Source organism: Mesoplodon densirostris, chromosome 15, assembly GCF_025265405.1.
Source record: "Mesoplodon densirostris isolate mMesDen1 chromosome 15, mMesDen1 primary haplotype, whole genome shotgun sequence".
NCBI classification, from domain to species: Eukaryota; Metazoa; Chordata; class Mammalia; order Artiodactyla; family Ziphiidae; genus Mesoplodon; species Mesoplodon densirostris.
In genome coordinates, this window is record NC_082675.1 from 44,461,702 (window position 1) to 44,488,213 (window position 26,512).

The 26,512-nt window shown below is 34.6% G+C and overlaps 1 protein-coding gene across 1 annotated transcript in view; it reads right to left on the reverse strand.

The window, feature by feature from the left end:
* The window catches only part of CDH2 (cadherin 2), a 230,398-nt gene that overhangs the window by 53,506 nt on the left and 150,380 nt on the right, over window positions 1-26,512 (reverse strand). The window contains exons 3-6 of the mRNA XM_060118611.1: window positions 9,774-10,000; window positions 7,950-8,096; window positions 6,050-6,205; window positions 1,769-1,913 (exon numbers count right to left, since the gene is read on the reverse strand). Coding sequence (XP_059974594.1) covers window positions 1,769-1,913; window positions 6,050-6,205; window positions 7,950-8,096; window positions 9,774-10,000 — 675 coding nt within the window. The remainder of the gene's footprint in view (window positions 1-1,768; window positions 1,914-6,049; window positions 6,206-7,949; window positions 8,097-9,773; window positions 10,001-26,512) is intronic.

A 26,512-nucleotide genomic window follows, 5' to 3' on the forward strand; every position in this document is an offset into this window, starting at 1 on the left:
TCCCTCTAAACAAGACACCCTATTTGATTATGTGCCAACTTTGATTGTTTTTTCCCAAAATTTTACTGCACATTTACTTGCTTGTTTGCCTTTTACATTTCTCCTCTACTAGATTTTAAGCTCCAACAGGGCACGACTAACTTGTCACTGTTGTATCCACAGTGCCAGAACACTGCCTGGCACACAGCATGTGCTCTATAAACATTTGTTGAATGAATGAATTGTTAAAACTTCAAAAAATATGTTTTGGAATCTTGAACCAAATACTGCTTACAATATTGCATCTTAGTCTAACTCAAGATTCATGGCATTATCAAACCTTGCCTAGAAGGATGTTTTCAAACTTACGGAACACTGCAGGAAATCGACTCATGAAATGTTTTTATGTCTCCTGATCACTGAGAGTCATTTACTTATGGGAGGGATTTATGGCAATTCATGGTCAGATGCGTAATAAATATATCTGTAATGGTTTATTTTTGACAATTTTTATGAAACAACACTTTGATAAAATTAGAAATAATAAAGGAAAAAAAGAGAATGAATGATTTTAAAAGACCAAAACCCTTCCCCAGGCAAAAAAGCACAACGTTTATTTATCCTTAGAATATATGTAAAAGCCTTGTGTTTTAGTAAGGATATGTTTAACATGCTTTGATTTTTTTTTTCCTGTATTTTAAAATACTGACGAATGCGACTCTGAAATGTGACTCAGAGCCACAGATGGTTGAACTTCCGGCACAGCCCCTGTCTTCCCACCCAGCTGCCTGCACACCCCACTCTTCTGAGGATACAGACAAGTGTATTTGGACCAGGAAAAGTGCCAGTTTAAGGCATAGTTGGCTATATCTATAAATTGGCTTATGCAAATCCGGTATAGATGACGAAGGAAACGCATAGCGTAAGTTTAAATGTTGAGGCTTTCTTACATACAAAATATTAAACTATAATTAATTAAGTCTCTCTATATACCCAAACATCTCAGGAAAGCTGGCAAAATGTTTCCTTTTACCATCTCTATCCCAACTGATTTTCTTGTCCACAAGTTTTCCAAACTCAAGAGACCTTTCTGGCCTTGGTATTCCACTGTGACTGAAGTTTACAGGGTTTTCAGTACAAGGATCTAAAATCTTGGTCAAATATCACTTCACAATGGCGAGAGGCTTTCTGGCAACTGCTCTTTCTAGGCTAGGTCACTTTCCATGACACTAGTTTAAATGCAAGGGCTGCAGAAGACATTAGGGTCACCCTAAAAGTAAGTATCTTGTGTAGCTAGAGAACAGCAATCTCAGCTGTCACCAAGCCCCCCCTCTCTGCTTTTGGTTTTGCCCCACTGCCTGGTCCTAGGAACGCCACGTGTTTTAAGACACTCCAGTTGTTTTAGGTGCTGCTACGACTAATAAGATAAAATCTACACTTTACAAACAGAAAGCCCCTGGTCTTCCAGTGCTCACTTACTAGCTCCATGGCCTTTATCAACCATAGCAGAATCAAAGGACTGTATAGATTTTACAGTCTAGAGTCAGATACTGTAGCATATATTTTTTCAAAGGTGGAAAAAGTTATTGTGGGCAGTAGAGGTGTATTTTTCTGTTTTCTCTCTTCAATCTGTTTTTCCCTAAGTTACCTTCCTTTTTGCCTAAAAGCAGCATGAAAGAAAGAAAATGGCACAAAAGGCTCACGTGATTTCTCCTTATCCTGCTTATATATGTGTTGGATTACATTGCATTTCCTCAAGCAATCTCCAAATTATGATCTTTGAACTTACCAGGCTTTGATCCCTCAGGAACCGTCCCATTCCAAACCTGGTGTAAGAACTCAGGTCTGTTATCATTCATGTCAATAACATTGATGACAATGTCAATCGGGTTCTCCACTTGGTTTCCATTAATATCCACTGCATGCGCCCTCAACTGCAAGAGTAATTAGAAAACAAAACAATTTAACAGATTTAGGTCTCGAGTGAGAAGATAAAAGACAACATACCCATGCTACCAAAACAGCACAGATGGACCGAAAACCAAAAGCTATTCGTCCCATCAAAAAAAAAAAAAAATGGAATTCCCTGGTGGTCCAGTGGTTAGGGCTCCGAGCTTTCACTGCTGAGGGCACGGGTTCGATCCCTGGTTGGGGAACTAAGGTCCCACAGGCAGCGTGGTATGGCCAAAGGGGGGGAAAAAAAGCTACTTGTCCCATCAAAATTTAAGTTAGCCAAACTCTATATAATTAGGGGAGATGGAGCAGCAAAAGGTCACCACTTGCTATCTGCTAGGCACCCTGCTCAGAGCTCTATGGATTTTACTTCATTTAATATATATACAAAAGAGTGAGGTAGAAACAAATCCACATTTGAAGGTAAGGAAATGGAGCTTCAGGAAAGCTAAGGAACTTTACTCTGTTTATTGACAGAGCCCCTGTCCAAAGCCGGTTCTGTCCAGCTCCCAAATCCTTTTGCTAAGTCCGTACAAGAGTCAGGGTAACTAAAAATGTGGTACTGGCGTAGAATAGTCATAGAGAACAAGAGAAAAGGAGAGAATCTGGAAAGAATTAAGTGTGTACAAGGAATTTTGACTCTTTTTTTTTTTTTTTTTTTTTTTTTTTTGCTGTACGCGGGCCTCTCACTGCTGTGGCCTCTCCCGTTGCGGAGCACAGGCTCCGGACACACAGGCTCCGCGGCCATGGCTCGCGGGCCCAGCCGCTCCGCGGCATGTGGGATCTTCCGGGATCGGGGCACGAACCCGTGTCCCCTGCATCGGCAGGCGGACTCTCAACCACTGCGCCACCATGGAAGCCCTTGACTCTTTTTTAATTGTAAAAGTCACTCACTCATAAATATTAAAAGTACATAAGACAGTTGTTCCTCTCCCAAGGTTGAGTTCTCAGTATTATAGGTATTTTTCTAGAAATTTTATCTTTTTCTTCCTTTTTAAACAAATATAATCACTCAGCTACTCTTGGCAAAATATCTTCAAAATCTTTTCATCCAGAACATAGAAAACCATTTCAATCTTTTCAAAAGCTATGTAGTGTTCCACTGAATTGTTTCTTTTAAAGAGAATGCTTCTATGATCTTCCTGTTAAGTATGATGCTGGCTGCTGGTTTCTGTCGGATATGCTTTATCAATCTAAAGAATCATCAACATATCCTTTTTTTATTTAGAGGTTAACACATGAAACAATGTAAATTTTATTACACTGGCCTTTTCAACACCTACAGAAAGAATCCCTTTTTCCCTTGACTTATTTAATACATTACATTACATTAAGAGATTCTTAATAATGAACTATCCTGGCCATTCTATAATTAATTCTATTTTGTTATGGATATTGCTCATGTATGTACAAGTACTGAGAATCTGGAGATCAAGAATTTACCCTGAAATTGACCTGAAAATATTTATTTCCTGAGTTTTAACCACAAAAGTTCAGATAGTGAGAATTCGCACAGAAGAGATGTTTAGAATTTTTGATATTGATATTATTTGTATTCATAAATTAGAAACTAGTCTAATTAAGGACTGGTCTATTGTGTGCTGCCTTTATTAAGTCTTCCTATTAATGTGATATTGTTTTTGTGAAAGGCTTGCAAGTGTTACTTCTTTCTTTATGTTTTAGAACAATATAAAAAGCATTAGAATTACATGTTCCTTAAGGATTTTAGAAGAATTGGTTGATAGAACAATCAAGGCCTTTGGGAGGAGGGAGCTGAGTGATACTCCGGATTTAAAACATTTTTAGTTTTTTATATGCTTATTTGCCTGTTTATATCTAGGGGAGTCTTGCTCTACCACATATCAATATCTTAATAATTTTCAAAACTTCAATAATCTTAAAAGTGTACAAGTGCAAAAATTCAACAAATATATTAATGAGAAAAATAAGAGTCTAAAAACAAACACATGCATAGGTGGAGTAAAAAGTATGGAATGACATGCTAAATCAATGGGAATACTAATTCAATATATGGTGTTGGGATAACTGTGCTGGCCGTAAAGGAAAAACAAAGTGGATCTATATCCCTTTCTTCTTTTACTAAACTAAACTCCACAGAGGTTGAACATTTAGAGGCAAAAATAAATAAATAAACAAAACAGATAAAATGGAGGAGATTAGCATCTTGGAGCAGGAAAAACCTTTATAAATATCTCTGGAAAGACAGAATGCCTGGTAAAATTAAAACAACAACAACAAACATCACCATGTAAAAACTATAAGTTATAGTAAGGTAAAAACTATAAACAAAGTTTAAAAACAAACAACAAAAGGGGAAATATATGACCAAATCATGTATTAACAATGCTAGTAGATAAAAGGTTCTTAAAAGTACAGAAAAAGATAAACAACCCCCTGCCCAAATTCAACATAAGACAGGAGTAAGGATATCATAATATGCAACATATGCAACTTAAAACGTCAAGATAATTCTTTTACCAATAGTACTGGCAATAAATAAATAATGCCTGGAATTGATAATGGGGTGGAAAGTATCTACTATATAGCGGGAACGTAATGCAACACAATACAACTATTCTAGAGAACAATTTTACTATATTTATCAAAATAATTCCAATTTTAGGAAAATTTCCCAAGGATATAATGCGAAAATGTACAGAGAGATGTTCATTGTCACATTATTTATACAGTAATTGTAAAATAAAACTGAAAGAACTAAATTACCCAAATATCTACCAGTAGGTAATTACTTAAAATTATGTTAGAGCAATCAAAAATGATGATATAAATAGTGATTTACTGACATGGAAAGATGCTAAATCTTATGATTGCTAAGTGACAAAAGCTGGTTTCAGAGAATGATCCCAATTTCAAAACAATACATTTATGAATTTATGCACAGAGAAATATCTTACAAAATATCACCAAAGTTAGGAAAAAAAAAAAAAAAGAAAATGGTTAGTTTTATGTACTGGGATTTCAAATTCTTTTCACTTTCTTATTAATACTGTATTATTTGAAAAATTTCATTTCTGTATTATTTGAAAAGTTTTTACAACGTGCCAATATTCTTTTCTAAGAGAAAATGATACCTTCATTAAAAGTTTTAGTAATTCATATAGAAATTGGAGAAGTAATAAAGATCAATTTAGGTTTCTATATGAAATGCATGACAAAACTGTTGAAATCCTGTTCCAGAAAAATGTGCAAGCATGGCTAGAAAAAAATGAAAGAAAATGCTTTCTGGAATTTAGACTTTAATATTAGGTAATTCTTGAGTTTTAAAATACTCATTACAATATTATTTTTAAATCAGTTTCAAACAAATATGTATATTAAAAATATGAACATATAACTATATACAAAAGCTGTTATAACTTAATAGGAAAATGAATAAAATAGAAAAGTAACACAAAAATGAGCATAAGAAATATAACCAGATAATATATCTAAGAAAAGATTGCTCACATTGGCAGATTGATGAAACCAAGTATTGGCAGGGTTATGTGGAAAAGGGAAATCTTAATTCCCAGTAGGCAGATCAAAATGGCACATCTTTCTGGAGTTAATATGACCAACAAATAACAAAATAAAAATGTGCTATCCATTTTCTACGACTCTAATGGTAATAATAATACCACCAGGAACAGATAAAATGACAAACATAAATGTATATTAATAAGACACTGCTATTAAAATGATAGTTTATATATTCAATGAATACTATACAGCCATTAAAAATGTTGTGATTTTTATATAATTTATATGAAAACAGTTTTGACCCCTTTCATGTAAATTTGTTCTTATAAATTCTTAGCCACATATCTGAAGGCAAGTATCAGCATGTCAACAGTAATATGATTTTAAACAGTTTTAGTATTTTCTTTGGCATTGTTTGTTTTTTACCATGAGCATTCAGCAATTTTATGAAAACAGTAAACTTATTAAAAATAAATTGAAAAGGCTACAAGTACATTTCTGGTGTTAGAATGCTCAGGATCAAAGTTTTAAGACTGATGTGAGAGGCAAATGTTAAACCCTGCACATATTTGGAAGAGTATTAATACAGAGAATTATCAGCTGTTTGAAATCTTACATGAAACCGGGCTATGAGCTCGCGATCCAGAGGCTTGGTCACTGACAGCTGACCTGAGATGGGGTTGATAATGAAGATACCAGTTGGAGGCTGGTCGGCTCCCGGCCCAGTTACGCTGTACCGTAGAGAGAGGTTTTTATCTCTATCGGACCTGATCTGAGGGTCAAGAAGACAATCATATTAAACAAGGGACTAAATAAGCTTATTATCAGAGACAGGCATGCCACACCTCATGGTCTCTTCCAGTTACAAACGTATACCATCTCTTCCCAGAAAACCCTTGAAGCTCTGCCTGTCCTGCTCCTTTTCCTTGCTTCTGGGTGACGGGCTTCAAAACGAGATGTCACCTATCACCAGAAAGACTGGGGGCAATGTTAACATCTAAAAGAACACACACTAGGAGTAGTGCAAAAGTCAAAATTAAGGAGCATCAGTTTTTAAACAGAATCAAAGTCTCTCCTGGGAATCTGGAGGTTAGAATATTTAACCCAGTAACAGGTGTCCAATTTAATGAAGATAAAAATTGTTTACTTTTTGCATGAGTTAGGATAAGAAATAATTGTCTCACCATAGTGTGAAAGAGCCTCACATGGGAACTCTAAGATTATGGGTGAGCCTGGAAGTGAGATTCCTGTACTTGCATCATGCTGATGTTTTTCACTGCAACCAAAGCTTCCCATGTTATTTTAAGGTGGCACCTAATACCCCAAATTCTTTATTAATAACAAAGCATGCAAGAAATGATTTTATAATATATTTCTATTACTCTTGCAAATTATACCCATTATAGGCTCACTGCCTTCTCCTCCAAATACAACAATTCCCGGAAAAATAAGTTTACAGATGAGTGGTCAGAGGAACAAGCTAGAAAAAGGGAGGAAGGAAAACAGTACAGAGAAAGGGCCAGTTGAGCAATACTGTGTGGAGGTGATGATACGAGATATTTGTGTATTAGGTAAATACCTTTAATCCAGTAACAGAATCCAGTTTTTGTTTTGTTTTGTTTTTTTAGCTAAGGCAAAATTCTTTTCTTTTCTCATTCTCCATTAAAGTAGAAACACAGAACATACCTCGATTTGGGGGCTACGTCTTTCATTGTTAAACTGAATTATAATGCACATTACCATAGACTATACAACACAAATAAATGACTTATTAAAAAATACAGCTTTCTGTATGTATCTATTGGAATGTTAAATTAATCCTATACAGAAACATTTACTTTCTACTAGATTGGAATACAATGACTTTGTTTTATTTTCTTTTTGTAATAAATAAAAGGTTGCTCATTTTATTAAACATGTAGAGATATCTGTCATTTTGTTCTCTTGGTCTGATGGTATGCATTTAGAGTAACTGGAGAAAAATCTCACTCTTCAGCTCTGAAAGCCTATGTTTTTGCACAGCCCCAGGGAGTCTGTTAATGGTATCAGAGGTCATTTTTTATTTCTTTAGAAAACTCTCAAACGCACTTGGTACTGGCATTTTTAGCAATGATTGCCCCTTTATTTTTTCTTTGGCCCAAAAGCTATTTGTAGAGGGCAAAGATCATCACGGGGAGTGCAGATTTCAGACAGGGAAGCTAAGGTGTGTGGGAAAGGGTATGGTGTGGGTGTGAAGCATGTTGGAGCTAAGGCGTATGTATTCAGACACTGAACAAACTTTATCATCCATGAAATATACGACCGACCCACAGAGTGCTCTATCTATAAATAATCTGAGGTAATGAAAAAATGGAGAAGAGACTGTTTACAACACTACAGACATTTCGTCAATACAAAACAAAATATGTTTTAGTACATACATGTTGTAAACTCTACCGTGTGAAAAAAGAGACAAAAGCACTTCTAACATACACTTGACACATGCCATGGAGATCAATGAAATTGCGTCACCCTACCCTGACAAGTTCTTGAGGAAAAGGCCCTCTGGAGTTTTCTGGCAAGTTGATTGGAGGGATAACCCAGTCTCTCTTCTGCCTTTGTAGGTAGCCATTGTGCTTAGTCAATTGTCTTGGGAATACTATTTCTTCAATTTCTTGTGATTCCTTTGCATTAAAATACAAGAAGACATTCCTGAGTACTAGGAAAACATTTTCTGAAAGTACATCAATATCAATGGATACCTGTAAGCATAGGAATCACAGTTTATTATGAACAAGAAAATAGGTCTGGAGGCCCTCTCCTCATCCCCCTATTAAAATAATAGAAAACACTATAAAATTGTGGGTGACAGTGTTCACTGAAAAATTGAATTCCAAAAAATTTATTATGTGGCACAGCTGTGTAAACTATCTGCAGTTTCTATAAGCCATCTTAGATAGTAGTTAATATTGAGCAAAATTTAATAGTACCCTCTTACACATTTCTCATTAGTTTAAACCACAGTTCAGGTAAGGTGCTACTATGTACGTTAAATTTAGATCTTGATGTGCTAAAATATAATTTGGATTTCAAAAGAAGTTTAATACATACTGCTAAGGAATGTCTCAAATATTTATGACCCTATTAAATCCCACAGAATTAATGCTGTACTTATTCTAAACCTATGTCAGCCATGATGGATGCTGTAGATGACCCACTTTGCACATGGGGTATTAATCTCTGCTGGGTGTCAACATTTTCTTCTGTTTCTCCCTATGTCTGTAGACATTTTAGCCATTAGCCCTTGCTGCTTCAATGCAAAGATCCAAGCTAGTTTGCTGGAACACAGCGAATCATCAACAACAACCAAAGCATCTTTTCACTCAGTTACCAGTTCCTTACTTTATAGTACCCAAATGACAGGATTCCCCCTAACAGTTAATAGATTAACAAATTACATTTCACATAATGAAAGTCCAACATTGGTATAAGAGAAAAAATATCTTTTTCTCTAATATTTATTCATATTTGATTATGGCTGTGTATTTCACATTTATAATTAAATACCAGAAAAGAATGTATGTATTCTTATCTCTCACAGTACAACAAATATACAAAATGTAATAGTCATAGTTCATAAAATCATGGACTTGAGATTATATTAATCAACTCAAAGGACTAGAATATTCAGAACTAATAATGTTATCATAACTTTACTGAAGAAGTTAACGTTTCTATTTAAAATTCTTAAAATAGTGCCTTACACAAAATAAGTGCTCAATAAATATTGAACTGAATTGAACTTTACTCTGTTAGAAATGTATCTTATTTATTTTATCTTGGCTTATAGCAGCTTCCACCAGAGGGAGTATATTATTCCTAAAAGTCATGTCGGTAGTATAAATAATTCATACTCCCCAATTTAATTATAAAGAGACAAGACAAAAACCCAATACTCCTTGACAGAAATGCTTTCCTTCTACTACTATAAATCTGTATTTCCCATCTAATAAATTTGGCTGGTGACATCTTACAAACAATTGTTTATTTTGTGGTTAAATTTAATACCTTATAAAGCTTCTAAGAAATTTAAAACAAACAACTACTTCTAATTTAAATTAAGTTATAAATCTCAAAGTATAAACAAACCTTTCAAATACAGTTTAGGATTGCTGATAATACATTTTGTCTAAGCATCTTATAAGGTTAAAAACAGCAAAATACTATTGTAGCAAATGAAGTTGATACAAAGTCAAATATTGGCCACCCATAAATGTGATGCAAAGTATGTATTTAGTTCAAACTGCACATTTCTGATCTGCAAACATAACTCCATCCAAAGCCATACTTGGATACTCTACCTTCACTGAATCCTCAGGTAGGGTTGGTTTGAGGCTCAATTTTACTGCCACTTGCCACTTTTCCTGAGTCTCTTTGTCTTGAGCATATATCAGGAACTTTGAGTGCTCAGAGGAGAGGGGAAAGCTTCTCACGGCATACACCATGCCATCTTCATCCACCTTAAAATCTGCTGGTTCGCTGCTTTCATACTGTACTTTTCTTTTCCCGTTGCAGTTGCTAAACTTCACTGCAAAAGATAATAAATACATAAGACTAATTATACCACAAAGGCAAAAACAACTGTTCATCTAAAGCTATATCCTGATTAGGTTAAAAATAAAATGTAGCAACATGAAACACAAAAATTTTATTTTTACATTATTAAATTTTCATTAAAAATTTTGTTTAACAGTAACATAAGCAAAATGAGAAGACAGAAAAACACACAGCAGGAGAAGGAGCAAGATAAAAACCCACCAGACCTAACAAATGAAGAGGTAATAGGCAGTCTATCTGAAAAAGAATTCAGAATAATGATGGTAAAGATGATTCAAAATCTTGGAAATAGAATAGACAAAATGCAAGAAACAGTTAACAAGGACCTAGAAGAACTAAAGATGAATCAAGCATCGATTAAAAACACAATACATGAAATAAAAAATACTCTAGATGGGATCAATAGAAGAATAACTGAGGCAGAAGAACGGATAAGTGAGGTGGAAGATAAAATAGTGGAAATAACTGCTGCAGAGCAAAATAAAGAAAAAAGAATGAAAAGAACAGAGGACAGTCTCAGAGACCTCTGGGACAACATTAAACGCACCAACATTCGAATTATAGGGGTTCCAGAAGAAGAAGAGAAAAAGAAAGGGACTGAGAAAATATTTGAAGAGATTATAGTTGAAAACTTCCCTAATATGGGAAAGGAAATAGTTAATCATGTCCAGGAGGCACAGAGAGTCCCATACAGAATAAATCCAAGGAGAAATACACCAAGACACATATTAATCAAACTGTCAAAAATTAAACACAAAGAAATCATATTAAAAGCAGCAAGGCAAAAACAACAAATAACACACAAGGGAATCCCCATCAGGATAACAGCTGATCTCTCAGCAGAAACTCTACAAGCCAGAAGGGAGTGGCAGGACATACTTAAAGTGATGAAGGAGAAAAACCTGCAACCAAGATTACTCTACCCAGCAAGGATCTCATTCAGATTTGATGGAGAAATTAAAACGTTTACAGACAAGCAAAAGCTGAGAGAGTTCAGCACCACCAAACCAGCTTTACAACAAATGCTAAAGGAACTTCTCTAGGCAAGAAACACAACAGAAGGAAAAGAACTACAATAACGAACCCAAAACAATTAAGAAAATGGGAATAGGAACATACATATCAATAATTACCTTAAATGTAAATGGACTAAATGCTCCCACCAAAAGACACAGACTGGCTGAATGGATACAAAAACAAGACCCATATATATGCTGTCTACAAGAGACCCACTTCAGACCTAGAGACACATACAGACTGAAAGTAAGGGGATGGAAAAAGATATTCCATGCAAATGGAAACCAAAAGAAAGCTGGAGTAGCAATTCTCATATCAGACAAAATAGACTTTAAAATAAAGACTACTAGAAGAGACAAAGAAGGACACTACATAATGATCAAGGGATCAATCCAAGAAGAAGATATAACAATTGTAAATATTTATGCACCAAACATAGGAGCACCTCAATACATAAGGGAAATATTAACAGCCATAAAAGGAGAAATCGACAGTAACACAATCATAGTAGGGGACTTTAACACCCCACTTTCACCAATGGACAGGTCATCCAAAATGAAAATAAATAAGGAAACACAAGCTTTAAATGATACATTAAACAAGATGGACTTAATTGATATTTATAGGACATTCCATCCAAAAACAACAGAATACACATTTTTCTCAAGTGCTCATGGAACATTCTCCAGGATAGATCATATCTTGTGTCACAAATCAAGCCTTGGTAAATTTAAGAAAATTGAAATTGTATCAAGTATCTTTTCCGACCACAATGCTATGAGACTAGATATCAATTACAGGAAAAGAGCTGTAAAACATACAAACACATGGAGGCTAAACAATACACTACTTAATAATGAAGTGATCACTGAAGAAATCAAAGAGGAAATTAAAAAATACCTAGAAACAAATGACAATGGAGACACGACGACCCAAAACCTATGGGATGCAGCAAAAGCAGTTCTAAGAGGGAAGTTTATGGCAATACAATCCCACCTTAAGAAACAGGAAATATCTCGAATAAACAACCTAACCTTGCACCTAAAGCAATTAGAGAAAGAAGAACAAAAACATCCCAAAGTTAGCAGAAGGAAAGAAATCATAAAAATCAGATCAGAAATAAATGAAAAAGAAATGAAGGAAACAATAGCAAAGATCAATAAAACTAAAAGCTGGTTCTTTGAGAAGATAAACAAAATTGATAAACCATTAGCCAGACTCATCAAGAAAAAAAGGGAGAAGACTCAAATCAATAGAATTAGAAATGAAAAAGGAGAAGTAACAACTGACACTGCAGAAATACAAAAGATCATGAGAGATTACTATAAGCAACTCTATGCCAATAAAATGGACAACCTGGAAGAAATGGACAAATTCTTAGAAATGCACAACCTGCCGAGACTGAATCAAGAAGAAATAGAAAATATGAACAGACCAATCACAAGCACTGAAATTGAAACTGTGATTAAAAATCTTCCAACAAACAAAAGCCCAGGACCAGATGGCTTCACAGGCGAATTCTATCAAGCATTTAGAGAAGAGCTAACACCTATCCTTCTCAAACTCTTCCAAAATATAGCAGAGGGAGGAACACTCCCAAACTCATTCTACGAGGCCACCATCACCTTGATACCAAAACCAGACAAGGATGTCACAAAGAAAGAAAACTACAGGCCAATATCACTGATGAACATAGATGCAAAAATCCTCAACAAAATACTAGCAAACAGAATCCAACAGCACATTAAAAGGATCATACACCATGATCAAGTGGGGTTTATTCCAGGAATGCAAGGATTCTTCAATATACGCAAATCAATCAATGTGATACACCATATTAACAAACTGAAGGAGAAAAACCATATGATCATCTCAATAGATGCAGAGAAAGCTTTTGACAAAATTCAACACCCATTTATGATAAAAACCCTGCAGAAAGTAGGCATAGAGGGAACTTTCCTCAACATAATAAAGGCCATATATGACAAACCCACAGCCAGCATCGTCCTCAATGGTGAAAAACTGAAACCATTTCCACTAAGATCAGGAACAAGACAAGGTTGCCCACTCTCACCACTCTTATTCAACATAGTTTTGGAAGTTTTAGCCACAGCAATCAGAGAAGAAAAGGAAATAAAAGGAATCCAAATGGGAAAAGAAGAAGTAAAGCTGTCACTGTTTGCAGATGACATGATACTATACATAGAGAATCCTAAAGATGCTACCAGAAAACTGCTAGAGCTAATCAATGAATTTGGTAAAGTTGCAGGATACAAAATTAATGCACAGAAATCTCTGGCATTCCTATATACTAATGATGAAAAATCTGAAAGTGAAATCAAGGAAACACTCCCATTTACCATTGCAACAAAAAGAATAAAATATCTAGGAATAAACCTACCTAAGGAGACAAAAGACCTGTATGCAGAAAATTATAAGACACTGCTGAAAGAAATTAAAGATGATACAAATAGATGGAGAGATGTACCATGTTCTTGGATTGGAAGAATCAACATTGTGAAAATGACTCTACTACCCAAAGCAATCTACAGATTCAATGCAATACCTATCAAACTACCAATGGCATTTTTCACAGAACTAGAACAAAAAATTTCACAATTTGTATGGAAACACAAAAGACCCCGAATAGCCAAAGCAATCTTGAGAACGAAAAACGGAGCTGGAGGAATCAGGCTCCCTGACTTCAGACTATACTACAAAGCTACAGTAATCAAGACAGTATGGTACTGGCACAAAAACAGAAAGATAGATCAATGGAACAGGATAGAAAGCCCAGAGATAAACCCACGGACATATGGTTACCTTATCTTTGATAAAGGAGGCAGGAATGTACAGTGGAGAAAGGACAGTCTCTTCAATAAGTGGTGCTGGGAAAACTGGACAGGGACATGTAAAAGTATGAGATTAGATCACTCCCTAACACCATACACAAAAATTAGCTCAAAATGGATTAAAGACCTAAATGTAAGGCCAGACACTATCAAACTCCTAGAGGAATACATAGGCAGAACACTCTATGACATAAATCACAGCAAGATCCTTTTTGACCCACCTCCTAGAGAAATGGAAATAAAGACAAAAATAAACACATGGGACCTAATGAAACTTCAAAGCTTTTGCACAGCAAAGGAAACCATAAACAAGACGAAAAGACAACCCTCAGAATGGGAGAAAATATTTGCAAATGAAGCAACTGACAAAGGATTAATCTCCAAAATTTATAAGCAGCTCATGCAGCTCAATAGCAAAAAAACAAACAACCCAATCCAAAAATGGGCAGAAGACCTAAATAGACATTTCTCCACAAAAGATATACAGACAGCCAACAAACACATGAAAGGATGCTCAACATCTTTACTTATTAGAGAAATGCAAATCAAAACTACAATGAGATATCATCTCACACCAGTCAGAATGGCCATCATCAAAAAATCTAGAAACAATAAATGCTGGAGAGGGTGTGGAAAAAAGGGAACACTCTTGCACTGCTGGTGGGAATGTGAATTGGTACAGCCACTATGGAGAACGGTATGGAGGTTCCTTAAAAAACTACAAATAGAACTACCATATGACCCAGCAATCCCACTACTGGGCATATACCCTGAGAAAACCATAATTCAAAAAGGGACATGTACCAAAATGTTCATAGCAGCCCTATTTACAATAGCCCGGAGATGGAAACAACCTAAGTGTCCATCATCGGATGAATGGATAAAGAAGATGTGGCACATATATACAATGGAATATTACTCAGCCATAAAAAGAAATGAAATTGAGCTATTTGTAATGAGGTGGATGGACGTAGAGTCTGTCATACAGAGTGAAGTAAGTCAGAAAGAGAAAGACAAATACTGTATGCTGACACATATATATGGAATTTAAGAAAAAAATGTCATCAAGAACATAGGGGTAAGACAGGAATAAAGACACAGACCTACTAGAGCATGGACTTGAGGATATGGGGAGGGGGAAGGGTAAGCTGTGACAAAGTGAAAGAGCGGCATGGACATATATACACTACCAAACGTAAGGTAGATAGCTAGTGGGAAGCAGCCGCATAGCACAGGGAGATCAGCTCGGTTCTTTGTGACCGCCTGGAGGGGTGGGATAGGGAGGGTGGGAGGGAGACGCAAAAGGGAGGGGATATGGGAACATATGTATATGTATAACTGATTAAATTTGTAAAATAAAAAAAATAAAAAAATCAAAATATAATTACCTTGAAAAATGAAAAATAAATAAATAAATAAATAAATAAATAAATGTTAAAAAAAAAAAAAAAAAAAAAAAATTTTGTTTAAAGTTACACCACTCCATTTACAGTTATTCCAAATATTAGCTATATTCCCCGTGTTGTACAGGACACCTCTATAGTCTATGTTACACCCAATCATTTGTAACTCCCACCCTCACCCCTGTATTGCCCCTCCCCCCACTGGTAACCACTAGTTTGTTCTCTATATCTGTGCGTCTGCTTCTTTTTTGTTTCACTCACTAGTTTGTGGTATTTTTTAGATTCCACATATAAGTGATATCATACAGTATTTGTCTTTCTCTGTCTGACTTATTTCACTTAGCATAGTCCTCTCCAAGTCCATCCATGTTGCTGCAAGTGGTAAAACTTCATTCTTTTTTATGGCTGAGTAGTATTCCATTGTGTGTGTGTGTGTGTGTGTGTGTGTGTGTGTGTATACCACATCTTTAGCCATTCATATGATGATGAACACTTAGGTTGTTGGGTTGTGAAAGAAAATGAATTAACATTTGTTGAATGCTAGGCACTGAACAAGACACTTAAGGTTATTTGCTTTAACCTTAAGAATAACCACCCAAAGTAGGAATCATTTTATCCATTCTACAGATGGGGAAGAAAATGCAGAAAGCCACCAGTGCTCCATGCTGTTTGACTCGTAGTGGTTGTCTGCCCTACAAGAGCACAAAGGGATCTAACTCAACTTATGACTCAAGTCTTAAACCTTTAATAGACAATGAAAGTAAAGTAAAAGAGGCTTGATAGATGCTTGGGAAGAGAGTAATGCCACATTTAGATCTCTGAAATTACCAAAGTAACTAGCATATTAAAAAGGAGTTCTTCATTTGGAGCATAGCTTGAATGTCCCACAGAGGGGAGGAGCTGAGCCCCTCACGGGCTAATGAGAGTGTGTGGCAAATGAGAAAAATTCACACTCACTGTTACTGCCACTGACTTTGGCTAATTTGGTACTCAGCTTACCTATTTGGATTCAGGTGTCAGAAAGATGCAGGCTAGGAAAGATAGAGGCCTTTGAAAAAATGTATTAGCAAAGAAGGAAAAAATGTGCCTTTTTCTACAAAGGGTCACTGCACATCCTATGAATGAGAAGTGGGTGATCCCAGAGAGTCTGACATCAGAGAAAACACGTGGGAGGAAATTGCATAATGGTCAGTTACTTAAAATTGTTTCACTTTTCTAATACCCCTTCCCCCATTGGTTTAATATTTCTGTTATTAAATTGTTCTGTTTTTTTTAAACAATTGGTAATTTTCATTTGCTTTAATATTAAAATAAGCAGCATTTGTGGCATTACTCAGTTTTAAAGAAAGGTCTTGTATTATTACATAATTCCCTTTGTACATTCAACCAGTGGAATCAATACCTCAACTCAAGGTCCATTGCCAAATGAAAAAGTTCTCCTTAGTGAAGTATCAATCCTGACTTCATCCTGTGGTTATGATTTAATGCACAAAATATGCCTGGTTCACATGCTTAATCAATAATTACCAGGTTTTACTGTTTTCAAGTCATGCAAATTAAAAAGCTTATTAATTTCAATGAGTGTTATGGACTGAATTCTGTTCCCCAAAATTTACGGGCTGAAGCCCTAATTCCCAGTACCTTAGAATATAAGTATATTTGGAGATACGGTTTTTAAAAAGAGGTATAATTGAACTCATACGGCTGGGCCCTGAACCAATATGACTGGTGTCTTATAAGAAGAGGAAATTTGGACATAGATGCACATATACATAAAGACCATTGTATGAACAGAGGAAAAGATGGCCATCTGCAAACCAAAGAGAAAGGTCTCAAGAAAACCCAAACTGGCTGGCCCCTTGATCTCAGACTTCCAGCCTCCAGAACTGTGAGAAAATAAATTTCTGTCATTTAAACCACCCACTCTGTAGTCTAGTAAATGGATAATACACGAATTCCATTTGTTAACCATTGGTCAGTGTTTATTGTGTGTTGTTTTGTTCATTTATGACTTAGATGCACCATGAATATTTTCTCAAAATTGACCAGATTCACTTCTGCCCTAGCACCAAGCGCTGAAACTTACTTAGGAGAAAGTTCTTACAGAAACATAGAAATTAATAGAAAAAAGTGGAAAACCGCTATATTATAGAATCTTAGTTACAGCACTAATACATATTTATAATTTATATAATATATTTATTTACCATTTATGGACTTTCAAAACGGTTTTCAGGAGGACTATGGCAAAATATGTTTACCAAAAAACCTGGTTAAAAATAAAAAGGAGAGTGGACAGAAGCCCCTTGAAAGGGAGAAAGAGATATTCAAGGGACATGGTAAAATTAAAATTAGATTTAAATTTTAACTTTGAAGATGAGGAAGGCAAACATCATAGTTATATGACTTGTGAGAAATATATAGTTCACTGGAACCAAGCTGTTTCTGTTATTAACATATTTCCTAATGGATAGTAGGTAAAGAATTCTGAGTAATATAATAAGATTTTCAACCTTTATTTTCCAAAATATGAAGCAGTTTGATTTTTTTTTTTTTTTTTTTTTTTTTGCGGTACGTGGGCCTCTCACTGTTGTGGCCTCTCCCGTTGCAGAGCACAGGCTCCGGACACGCAGGCTCAGCGGCCATGGCTCACGGGCCCAGCCGCTCCATGGCATGTGGGATCTTCCCAGACCGGGGCACGAACCCGTGTCCCCTGCATCGGCAGGTGGACTTTCAACGACTGCGCCACCAGGGAAGCCCTTGATCATTTTTTAATGCATAGGTTTTTAAGAAAAGGTGATGATACATTTATTTTAAATTAAAATGCATCCTTAGCAGTGAAACTATTCTGTATGATACTGTGACGGCAGATACATGACAGTACGCGTTTGTCAAAACTCATGGACTGAGCAACACAAAGGGCGAATCCTAAAGTAAAATTAAGGACTTTACAGTAATGTATCATTATTGGTTGTAACAAATGTGCCACATTAATGCAAGACGTTTATTAATAGGGAAAACTATGGGGTGGGGTGGATATGGAACTCTTCACTTGGTGCTCAATTTTTCTGTAAACTTAGAATTGTTCTAAAAAATAAAGTCTATTAATAATTTAAAAAATACTTCCTTTAGGGGAACTAGCTATATTATTAGATATTTAAAAGGAGTAGACAGTTGTCAATATCCTGTCTCTCCCAAACATGAGTTCCAGTGAATTGCCCCAACGTGGTATTAGCTGGAGCTGGAGAATATAACTGAATCAATAACTTTACATAAACACCCTATGTACAGAGATACTGAATGTAGTTTCATGAAAGTCATAATATTTTACCAGACATGTAATAAAGTTGAAATTCTGTTATTTTAAAAACAATCGAACTCAACTTGAAATATTTTTTTCTGACAATCTTCTTTACATTAAAACATTAATTTTGCTTAAGTGCTCAAATAACTTAGAGTAGAAGCTGCAGAATTTCAAAACATAGGAGAAAAGGAAATAAATTGCCTTAGACAACTGAAAAGACAAACTTGATCCACTGGATCATTCAAATTTAAAACAACTCTAACACAATTAAATGTTTGTGCCTAAAAACATCATCATATTAAACAAGAAATTTATTATTAGAGCCACTGCATAGTTTACATATAATACGTAGTTACTGTGTTCTAGCCTACATAAAACTTTGTTAACATGATTAATATGAAATTAAACACCAGTGAAATAATTATTTTAAAGTACTTTTGACTCTTAAAGCAATACCTAAAATTAATGTTGACCATAAAACCATAATATCCTTATAAAATATTAACGGCAAACCACAGATCTTATATATTAAATGTATTAGCAGTTACATAAACCACAGAAATGAAAATGTGCAAATACACAAATACAGTTTATAATTTTTGCCTAAGTAAAACATCACCCATATTTAGAAACAATTATAAGAGAACACTGTAAAATAGTTTTGTGCCTAAATATCCCTTTGACTTTTTTATTGTATTTTTTTCCCACATTAATTGCTATTTCTGAAGGCATATTGGGAAAACAAATAGTTTCACAGTGTTAACAGACGTTCTCCTTCTATGGAGACAGGGCAATATTTATTAAGGAGCTAGCTATCTATTAGTGAAGAAGTGATAGGGAGGAAGGTAGAGAACTGTCTCAATATTAAGGACTTCATGGTGTTTTTACTTACAGATTCCAATGGAGAAAGGTTACCAAGTGCAGGTTTGTTCATAAATCTGCTTAGATATTCTTCGCTTACTCTAGGCCCTTTCTGAGTTTCAATTTGAGGAACAATTTTTCCTAGAACCATTTAGGGTCTACCAATCCTTTTCACATATGCACAGTAGGATACACTAGAGACAGTTTGGAAATTTCCATATGGATCTTGGTGGAAAAAGTCATTACATTTTCTTTATAGCATATAATTATGATAAGAAAAATGAAATACAGAGTTTTAGGAAACATACTATTAAATACACATAAAACTTCCATACAAAATTTTTTTTTAATCTTTAATAAGAAATTTAAGCTTATTTGCATGAAATGCCTTTTTAATAACAAGTTTATGATGGAGACATCAAATGCTTGATAATTACCACCAAGGCAAACTTTATTCATAAAAGTTGGTGGTAGCAAATGGGTAGCACAGAGTTCATCACTTTTTCTCCAATTGACAGAAAGTTCTTTCTTGTCATGAACCATGAGGGATATACTGATTATATTTCCTGGTCCTTCTTTTTCTTAATTGAAAAATACAATGTTGAAATTCCTTGTGGAAATGCAAAACTTTTCATATTTTTTTCATCTTAAGTATTTTAAAATAATGATAAAACTTGACTTCAAGTATATATAGGTATTGCTCTAACAGTCAATAATTTTTCCTTAGGATTTAAAATGTAAGACCAACTAAATATCACAAATGAATCATTTTTATCCTTTTTCCAAAGTTGAACTTTGCTTCAAATCCATAAGCTTGGTGAGTATGTGTAATATTATTTACATGGCCTTTGCGATTTTCAATTAAGTTCATTCAGGTGCTCCAAAATGTCAGTTAAATAGGTTATTTTTTTCAAGCGAATAACTCTCCTTCAACAAATCTGCAGTTAACAACATTCAAACACACTCACCATCCATTTTTCTATTAGCTAATAAACTCTTGCAAAAAAAGTGTCCTTTGGACAGCTTGGGCACTTTGGTATATATCAGCAAATATGGTTTTCTAATCCCTGATCTTTGCATAAAACTGTTGACATTTATTTTCATAATATCAGTTTATGTGGTTTTAAGATTTATCAGCAAACCTTTATATACAAGACTTTCTAGGTGAGTAAAACTAACAGAATCATGGGGCTCTCAGATTAAATTCCTGATGTTTATATCTTCATACCATTTATAGCCATTATACCTTCATGCCATTATGGCCAGAGCATCAGCTTCATGTAATATTTGCTTAAAATCTTGCTTTCAAGTGTTCATTTGGGTCTTTGAATATATGATTTACAAAAGTTTGTCATCCTTTTTTTTTTCAAAATGAATAATGCTTGTCAAAGGTTCTCACGACTGCTATTAACCAACATATTTATTAATTCCTTAAAGTCATCAACATGCAATGATCACTCTTTTGATCGAATAATCTTTTTGATTAGTGCTGTCACCATGATGTGTGACATGCCAACAGTACCTCTCCTGAGTGTATTACTCAAAAGTGGCTCCTTTTCTATTTCTTCTACTTCCTTGGTTTCCAGTATAGCACTGATGATACATATATAGGCTGGTAAACTAAGAAATTCTGCCTTTGTGTGAGGCATTTTGGCCTAAGGCATTAAGTGTAAAATCCCATAAATGGCTTTTAGAGCTTGATCATGTAGTGCTATACTCAATCTCATAAAGGAATTTCTTTACTTTCTGCTTAAGAGAATCCAAAATTTCTTCTGCCTAAATTGGTGGTTTTGGGGTACAATGATCACAAAATTAGTCCTGCATGGAGCTTCACTGGCTCACTTTTGCATCAAATAAAACCTTTAGACCAAGTGTGAGAATAATTATAAGCACTCATGAATTCCAATTTGAGGGAAAACATTTGAAGGGGTTTTTGTAACTGAAGTCTTTTCATTTTTCACTGGGTTGGGAAAGTAAACATACTTTAAAATGAAATCTAAAGATAAAAGAGACTGCAGGCATGTATAGCTTCAGAAAATCTATGTGTAAATAATATATAATATACATAATATATAAATAGTAAACTATAAGTAATATTGTCCTATAATATACTAATGAATATTGTAAATATTACAACTATAAAATAAATATATTTTAGGTCTTCTGCATTGTTAAAACATTTAAATATAAGGCATATGAAAAGCTTGGAAAATTAAACATACTGTAATCTAAATTGGAATAGTGAATATTAATTTTCACTTAATTTAATAATTGAAAGTCTTAAAAATGTACAAAATATAATCATTATTTACAGTTCTGGATAATCAAAAAATATTTTGAAAGCAATTCATTTCTGCAACTTACAGTCCTGTTTAGTAATTTAGTAAATTTTATATCCAGAAAAACCAATCAGTTTAATTCTAAGGAATATGTTTCCAAAAACCTGTATAAATTTAACATAATAGAGACATTTTAATTTTAAAAAACACACAAAAAATAACTATTGGTTTCCATCGAGAAAAGATTTTGACTGTTAACTTTAAAATCCAACAGGAATAAAAGAAAAAAAGCAAAAGAAGAAAGTGGAAAAAAGAAAAAGGAGGGAAGAAATAAACAACTGAGAAATCTAACAAAGTTAATAATTCTCTGGTACCTGACAAAAACATAAAAAGATAAAATTTATATATACCTTCTCTTTTAGAATTAAATGGAGAAAAGTATGAGCAAAAGATGCAAGCAAATTAAATTGAAAGAATAATAAAAGTAACATTTGCATAAAATTTTCACTTAGGATAAACACACTGATATAAAAACAATGATCAGGTGACTGGGGGGCTTCAGTGGGAAAGGGGACATTTTGGTGCTCACTCCATGTGCCGCCGCACATGTACTTGGTCAATGAAAAGATCTGGGGAGATGCTATGTGGAGACTTGGGTCTATGCAAGTCTTAGTAAAAGAGAAAAATAATAAAAATAATAAAAACTTTCAGGAAATTTTTACAGAAAGCCATGAAAGAGCATTCAAATGTAATTTTCACTATTGTGAGTTAATTTACTGACCTGTTTTATAATAAAAATGCCTTCACATTTTTTTTTTTTTTTTTTTCTTCTTTTTTTGGTATGCGGGCCTCTCACTGTTGTGGCCTCTCCTATTGCGGAGCACAGGCTCCGGATGCGCAGGCCCAGCGGCCATGGCTCACGGGCCCAGCCGCTCCGCGGCATATGGGATCCTCCCAGACCGGGGCACGAACCCGTATCCCCTGCATCGGCAGGCAGACTCTCAACCACTGCGCCACCAGGGAGGCCCGCCTTCACATTTTTAACACTATAAAAAAGTTCAACCATGAGTATCTACAGTATACTTATATCCCATTCTTGGCAATCTGGTTGGGAAACACTGATCTATTTTGCCATACTGCTGAAATATTAATGCTTCAGTTGGCATTGCAAATAATGACCAATAATTTCAGTTTTTCTCCTCTTTCTAAACATTCAGAAAGATGACACTTCTCATCTCCTTGGCCTTCAGCATGACCATGTGGCTTACTTTGGCCAATAAAATCTGGGGATTGAAGTCACACATATCGCTTCCCAGCAGTAGCATTTAAAACTTGATACCCTCTACAGCCAGACAAAACTATAATTCAAAAACATACACGTACCCCTATGTCCACAGCAGCACAATTCACAATAACCAGGACACGGAAACAACCTAAATGTCCATTGAGAGGTAATGGATAAAGAAGATGTGGTACATATATGCAATGGAATACTACTCGGCCATAAAAAAGAATGAAATAATGCCATTTGCAGCAGCATGCATGCAACTAGAGATTATCATACTAAGTGAAGTAAGTCAAAAAGAGAAAGACAAATACCTTACGATATCACTTACTTGTGGAATCTAAAATATGACACAAATGAACTTCTTTACAAAACTCGCAGACATAGAGAACAGACTTGTGATTGCCAGGGGCAGCAGGGTGGGGGGTGTTGGGAAGGGATGGACTGGGAGTCTGGGGTTAGTAGATGCATAGAGAATGGATGGACAACAAGGTCCTACTGTATAGCACAGGGAACTATACTGAATGTTCTGGGATAAACCATAATGGAAAAGAATATATAAAAGAATATATATATATATATATATATATATATATATATATATATATATATATATATAGAGAGAGAGAGAGAGAGAGAGAGAGAGAGAGAGAGAGAGAGCCACCTGAGTCACTTTGCTGAACAGGAGAAATTAAAAAAAAAAAAAGTTGATGCCCTCTTTCCCTGCAGTGGCAATTAAGAAAGGACATGTTAAACACAGATAATAACAGGATCAAACCCCCAAGGGTGAATGAGCCCAGCCATGGAGAACTGCCCTGGAGAGTCCCCTGCTTCCACCAAGGACTTCTTCGCAGGAAGGGGAAATTGACATTTTTTATGTTAAGCACAGAAGAATGGGGGTAATTGTTACTGCAGCACATCCTAGCCTATCATGATAAGGTCTCAACTTGAGTGACCTAAATCCCTCTCACTACAGCAGAATTAGGATGAAGTGTCTATGAAATGAAATAAATCAGAATCAAACTTATTGTAGATCAAATTAATACAACTAAAATATTTCTTACTACTAAAAGCGTTGGTATTTCCCCACCAAAAGCAAGAGGTTTTATTATAATGTTCTCTAAAATGTTATAAAATCTAGAGAAGCTGTTATTTCATTTTCTTTCCAGGGCAAGTCATGTAGTATTTAACCAACATCTATATACAAGTTGCCACACATAAAAGAAAGGAATAAAGAGCTATGATATTCTTTGTGAAACTGAAAAAAAATCAAAACAAGCAGTAGGGATGATAATGATATGACATTCAAAATATGAAATTTAGATTTTCAATTGTCCAATAATGCTATGCATACAATTTCATATGTTAAACCTTTGGAAAAGCAGCAAGATTATTACATTCTCCCTTATATGCAATTCTAGTAACTCAAAAAATTTAAACTGTTCTTCTGTTCTTCACTTCATTGATATTCTTCCTCCAGGCATCTCTGTTTCATGAAATTCAGTGAAAACCCTTTCTTTTGACAGAATCCAGCTAAAAATATATAAAATGATCAGTGTTCAGGCAGAATTACCCTTTTTTTTTTCAGAATGTGCCCATTAACAAATTACATTGAAATATCACTACCTCTAATTAAATTACTCTGACAAAACACAGGTTGTGTGGAAGCTCTTTTTCCCAAATGTATGATTATTAGTCTCTGAAATCTGATGCAATTTAGTTAGCTTTATGTTTCAGGCTACTTATGTCAACAAAGAAGGATCCTAATTCCTAAGTTTTGTGACAGGTTTTTGTTAATTTTTAAAGAAAATAGAGTTCTCCTAATAAACTTTGCTGAAAAAAGAAATTCTTGCTAATTGGAGTTTTCAAGTACACCGCTAGAAAGGAAAAAACAAAACTAAACTAATCTTGTGTTTAAATCAATTTCAACAATGTGGCTTAAAAATGTGCCACAGAGACCAGAAAGAGGGAATGTCTCCCCAGAATGCCCAACTTACTAAGACATGGGTATACCAAGGAACAAAAGGATGTTGTACATTTTATAAAATTTGAATAAAAGAAAGAGGTACATAGAACATAATGCTCATTAAGCAACTCAGTCCTACAGTATGACATGATACCACATGAATGGAAATTAAAGTCCATTGAACTATTAAACTATTAAATCCCAAATTATTTGCTGATAGTAAAGTTACAAAACAGAAAGGATAAGATTTTCATCCTAAACACTTAAAACAATTTAAGAAATATTTATTCCTTTACTCGATTTTAGAGAAAAATATCCTTGTCATATATGACAAAATGACAATGTACTGATATATAAAACAGCTCTTGAAAATCTGCCATAATACATAACTCATAATTTAAAAGCTGAATTCCCAATTATTACTGTGAAATTCCCCCAAAAGAAATACTGGCTCACTAGCTACTGGAAAGAACTTTGCAAAGAGCAAAGTTGCACTTTCTACAGAAAACAAACTAAAAATTTAACAAAAGCAACACCAAAACCCACAATATTACATGCATTATTTCTAAAGGCTGTCTACATTTTTCTGAACGTGAGCAACATGATGTGTATTAAGTATTTAATGTATGTCGGATTCCATAAAAATGTCATCAATGTTACTATGTCTTTCACAGAGCCAATGAAGTTGCTCAAAGTTATATGAAGTCCCTAAGTTGCCAATGAAATTTAAGTAGTAAAAGCAATGAACAAATTCTAATGTAAATTCAATTAATGGGTTGTTAGTTGGTAAACATCACCGTATAACCTGGGGAAAAACATGGCCTCCATCTTTTTATTGTCTCAGTAGACCAGTTTACAACTTTTTGAAGAATTATTGTATAAACCCTAGAAAGCTGCTCTAGTAGCATGAAAGTATTCTTCTAACAACCTAACCAGACAGTATTTCTTAGTACTTACTCTGATCTACTGCAGATAGTCACAAGAAAAACAAGGGTAAGTAATCTATGACATATAATAAAAAAAAAATGGGCTATGATTTTAGTGCATCAATATAATAGTAGTAAAGGGCTATTTCAAGATTTATTTGGTTTTACGCAAATGCATAAATACTTGAGTAATACTTTTAAATGTCTTTACTTATTTATATTTAGAAATTATATTTTATGCTTATTAAATTTTTATTATAATGCCCAGAATTGCAGTCATTCCAAAATGCTGTCATTGGTTTTAAAGAACCAACCAAACAAAAAAAATAAAACAAAAAATCCTCTTCAAAAGTGTTCCCCTCCCTTCTATCACAGCCTGAAATGAACATCTACCTCTGTGAACACACCAACTCAGCAATCCAAATTGCTGGGCAAAAATCTGCTGCTTCAACTGACAATAATAAGCCTTCTACTCATTAATGGGTTGACATTCCCTCTTGGAGAAATGATTACACTTCTATTTCACCATTCTCCTTAATTATAACAAAGTGCATGGAATGAATGGTCACACACTGTAATATTATGGCCAG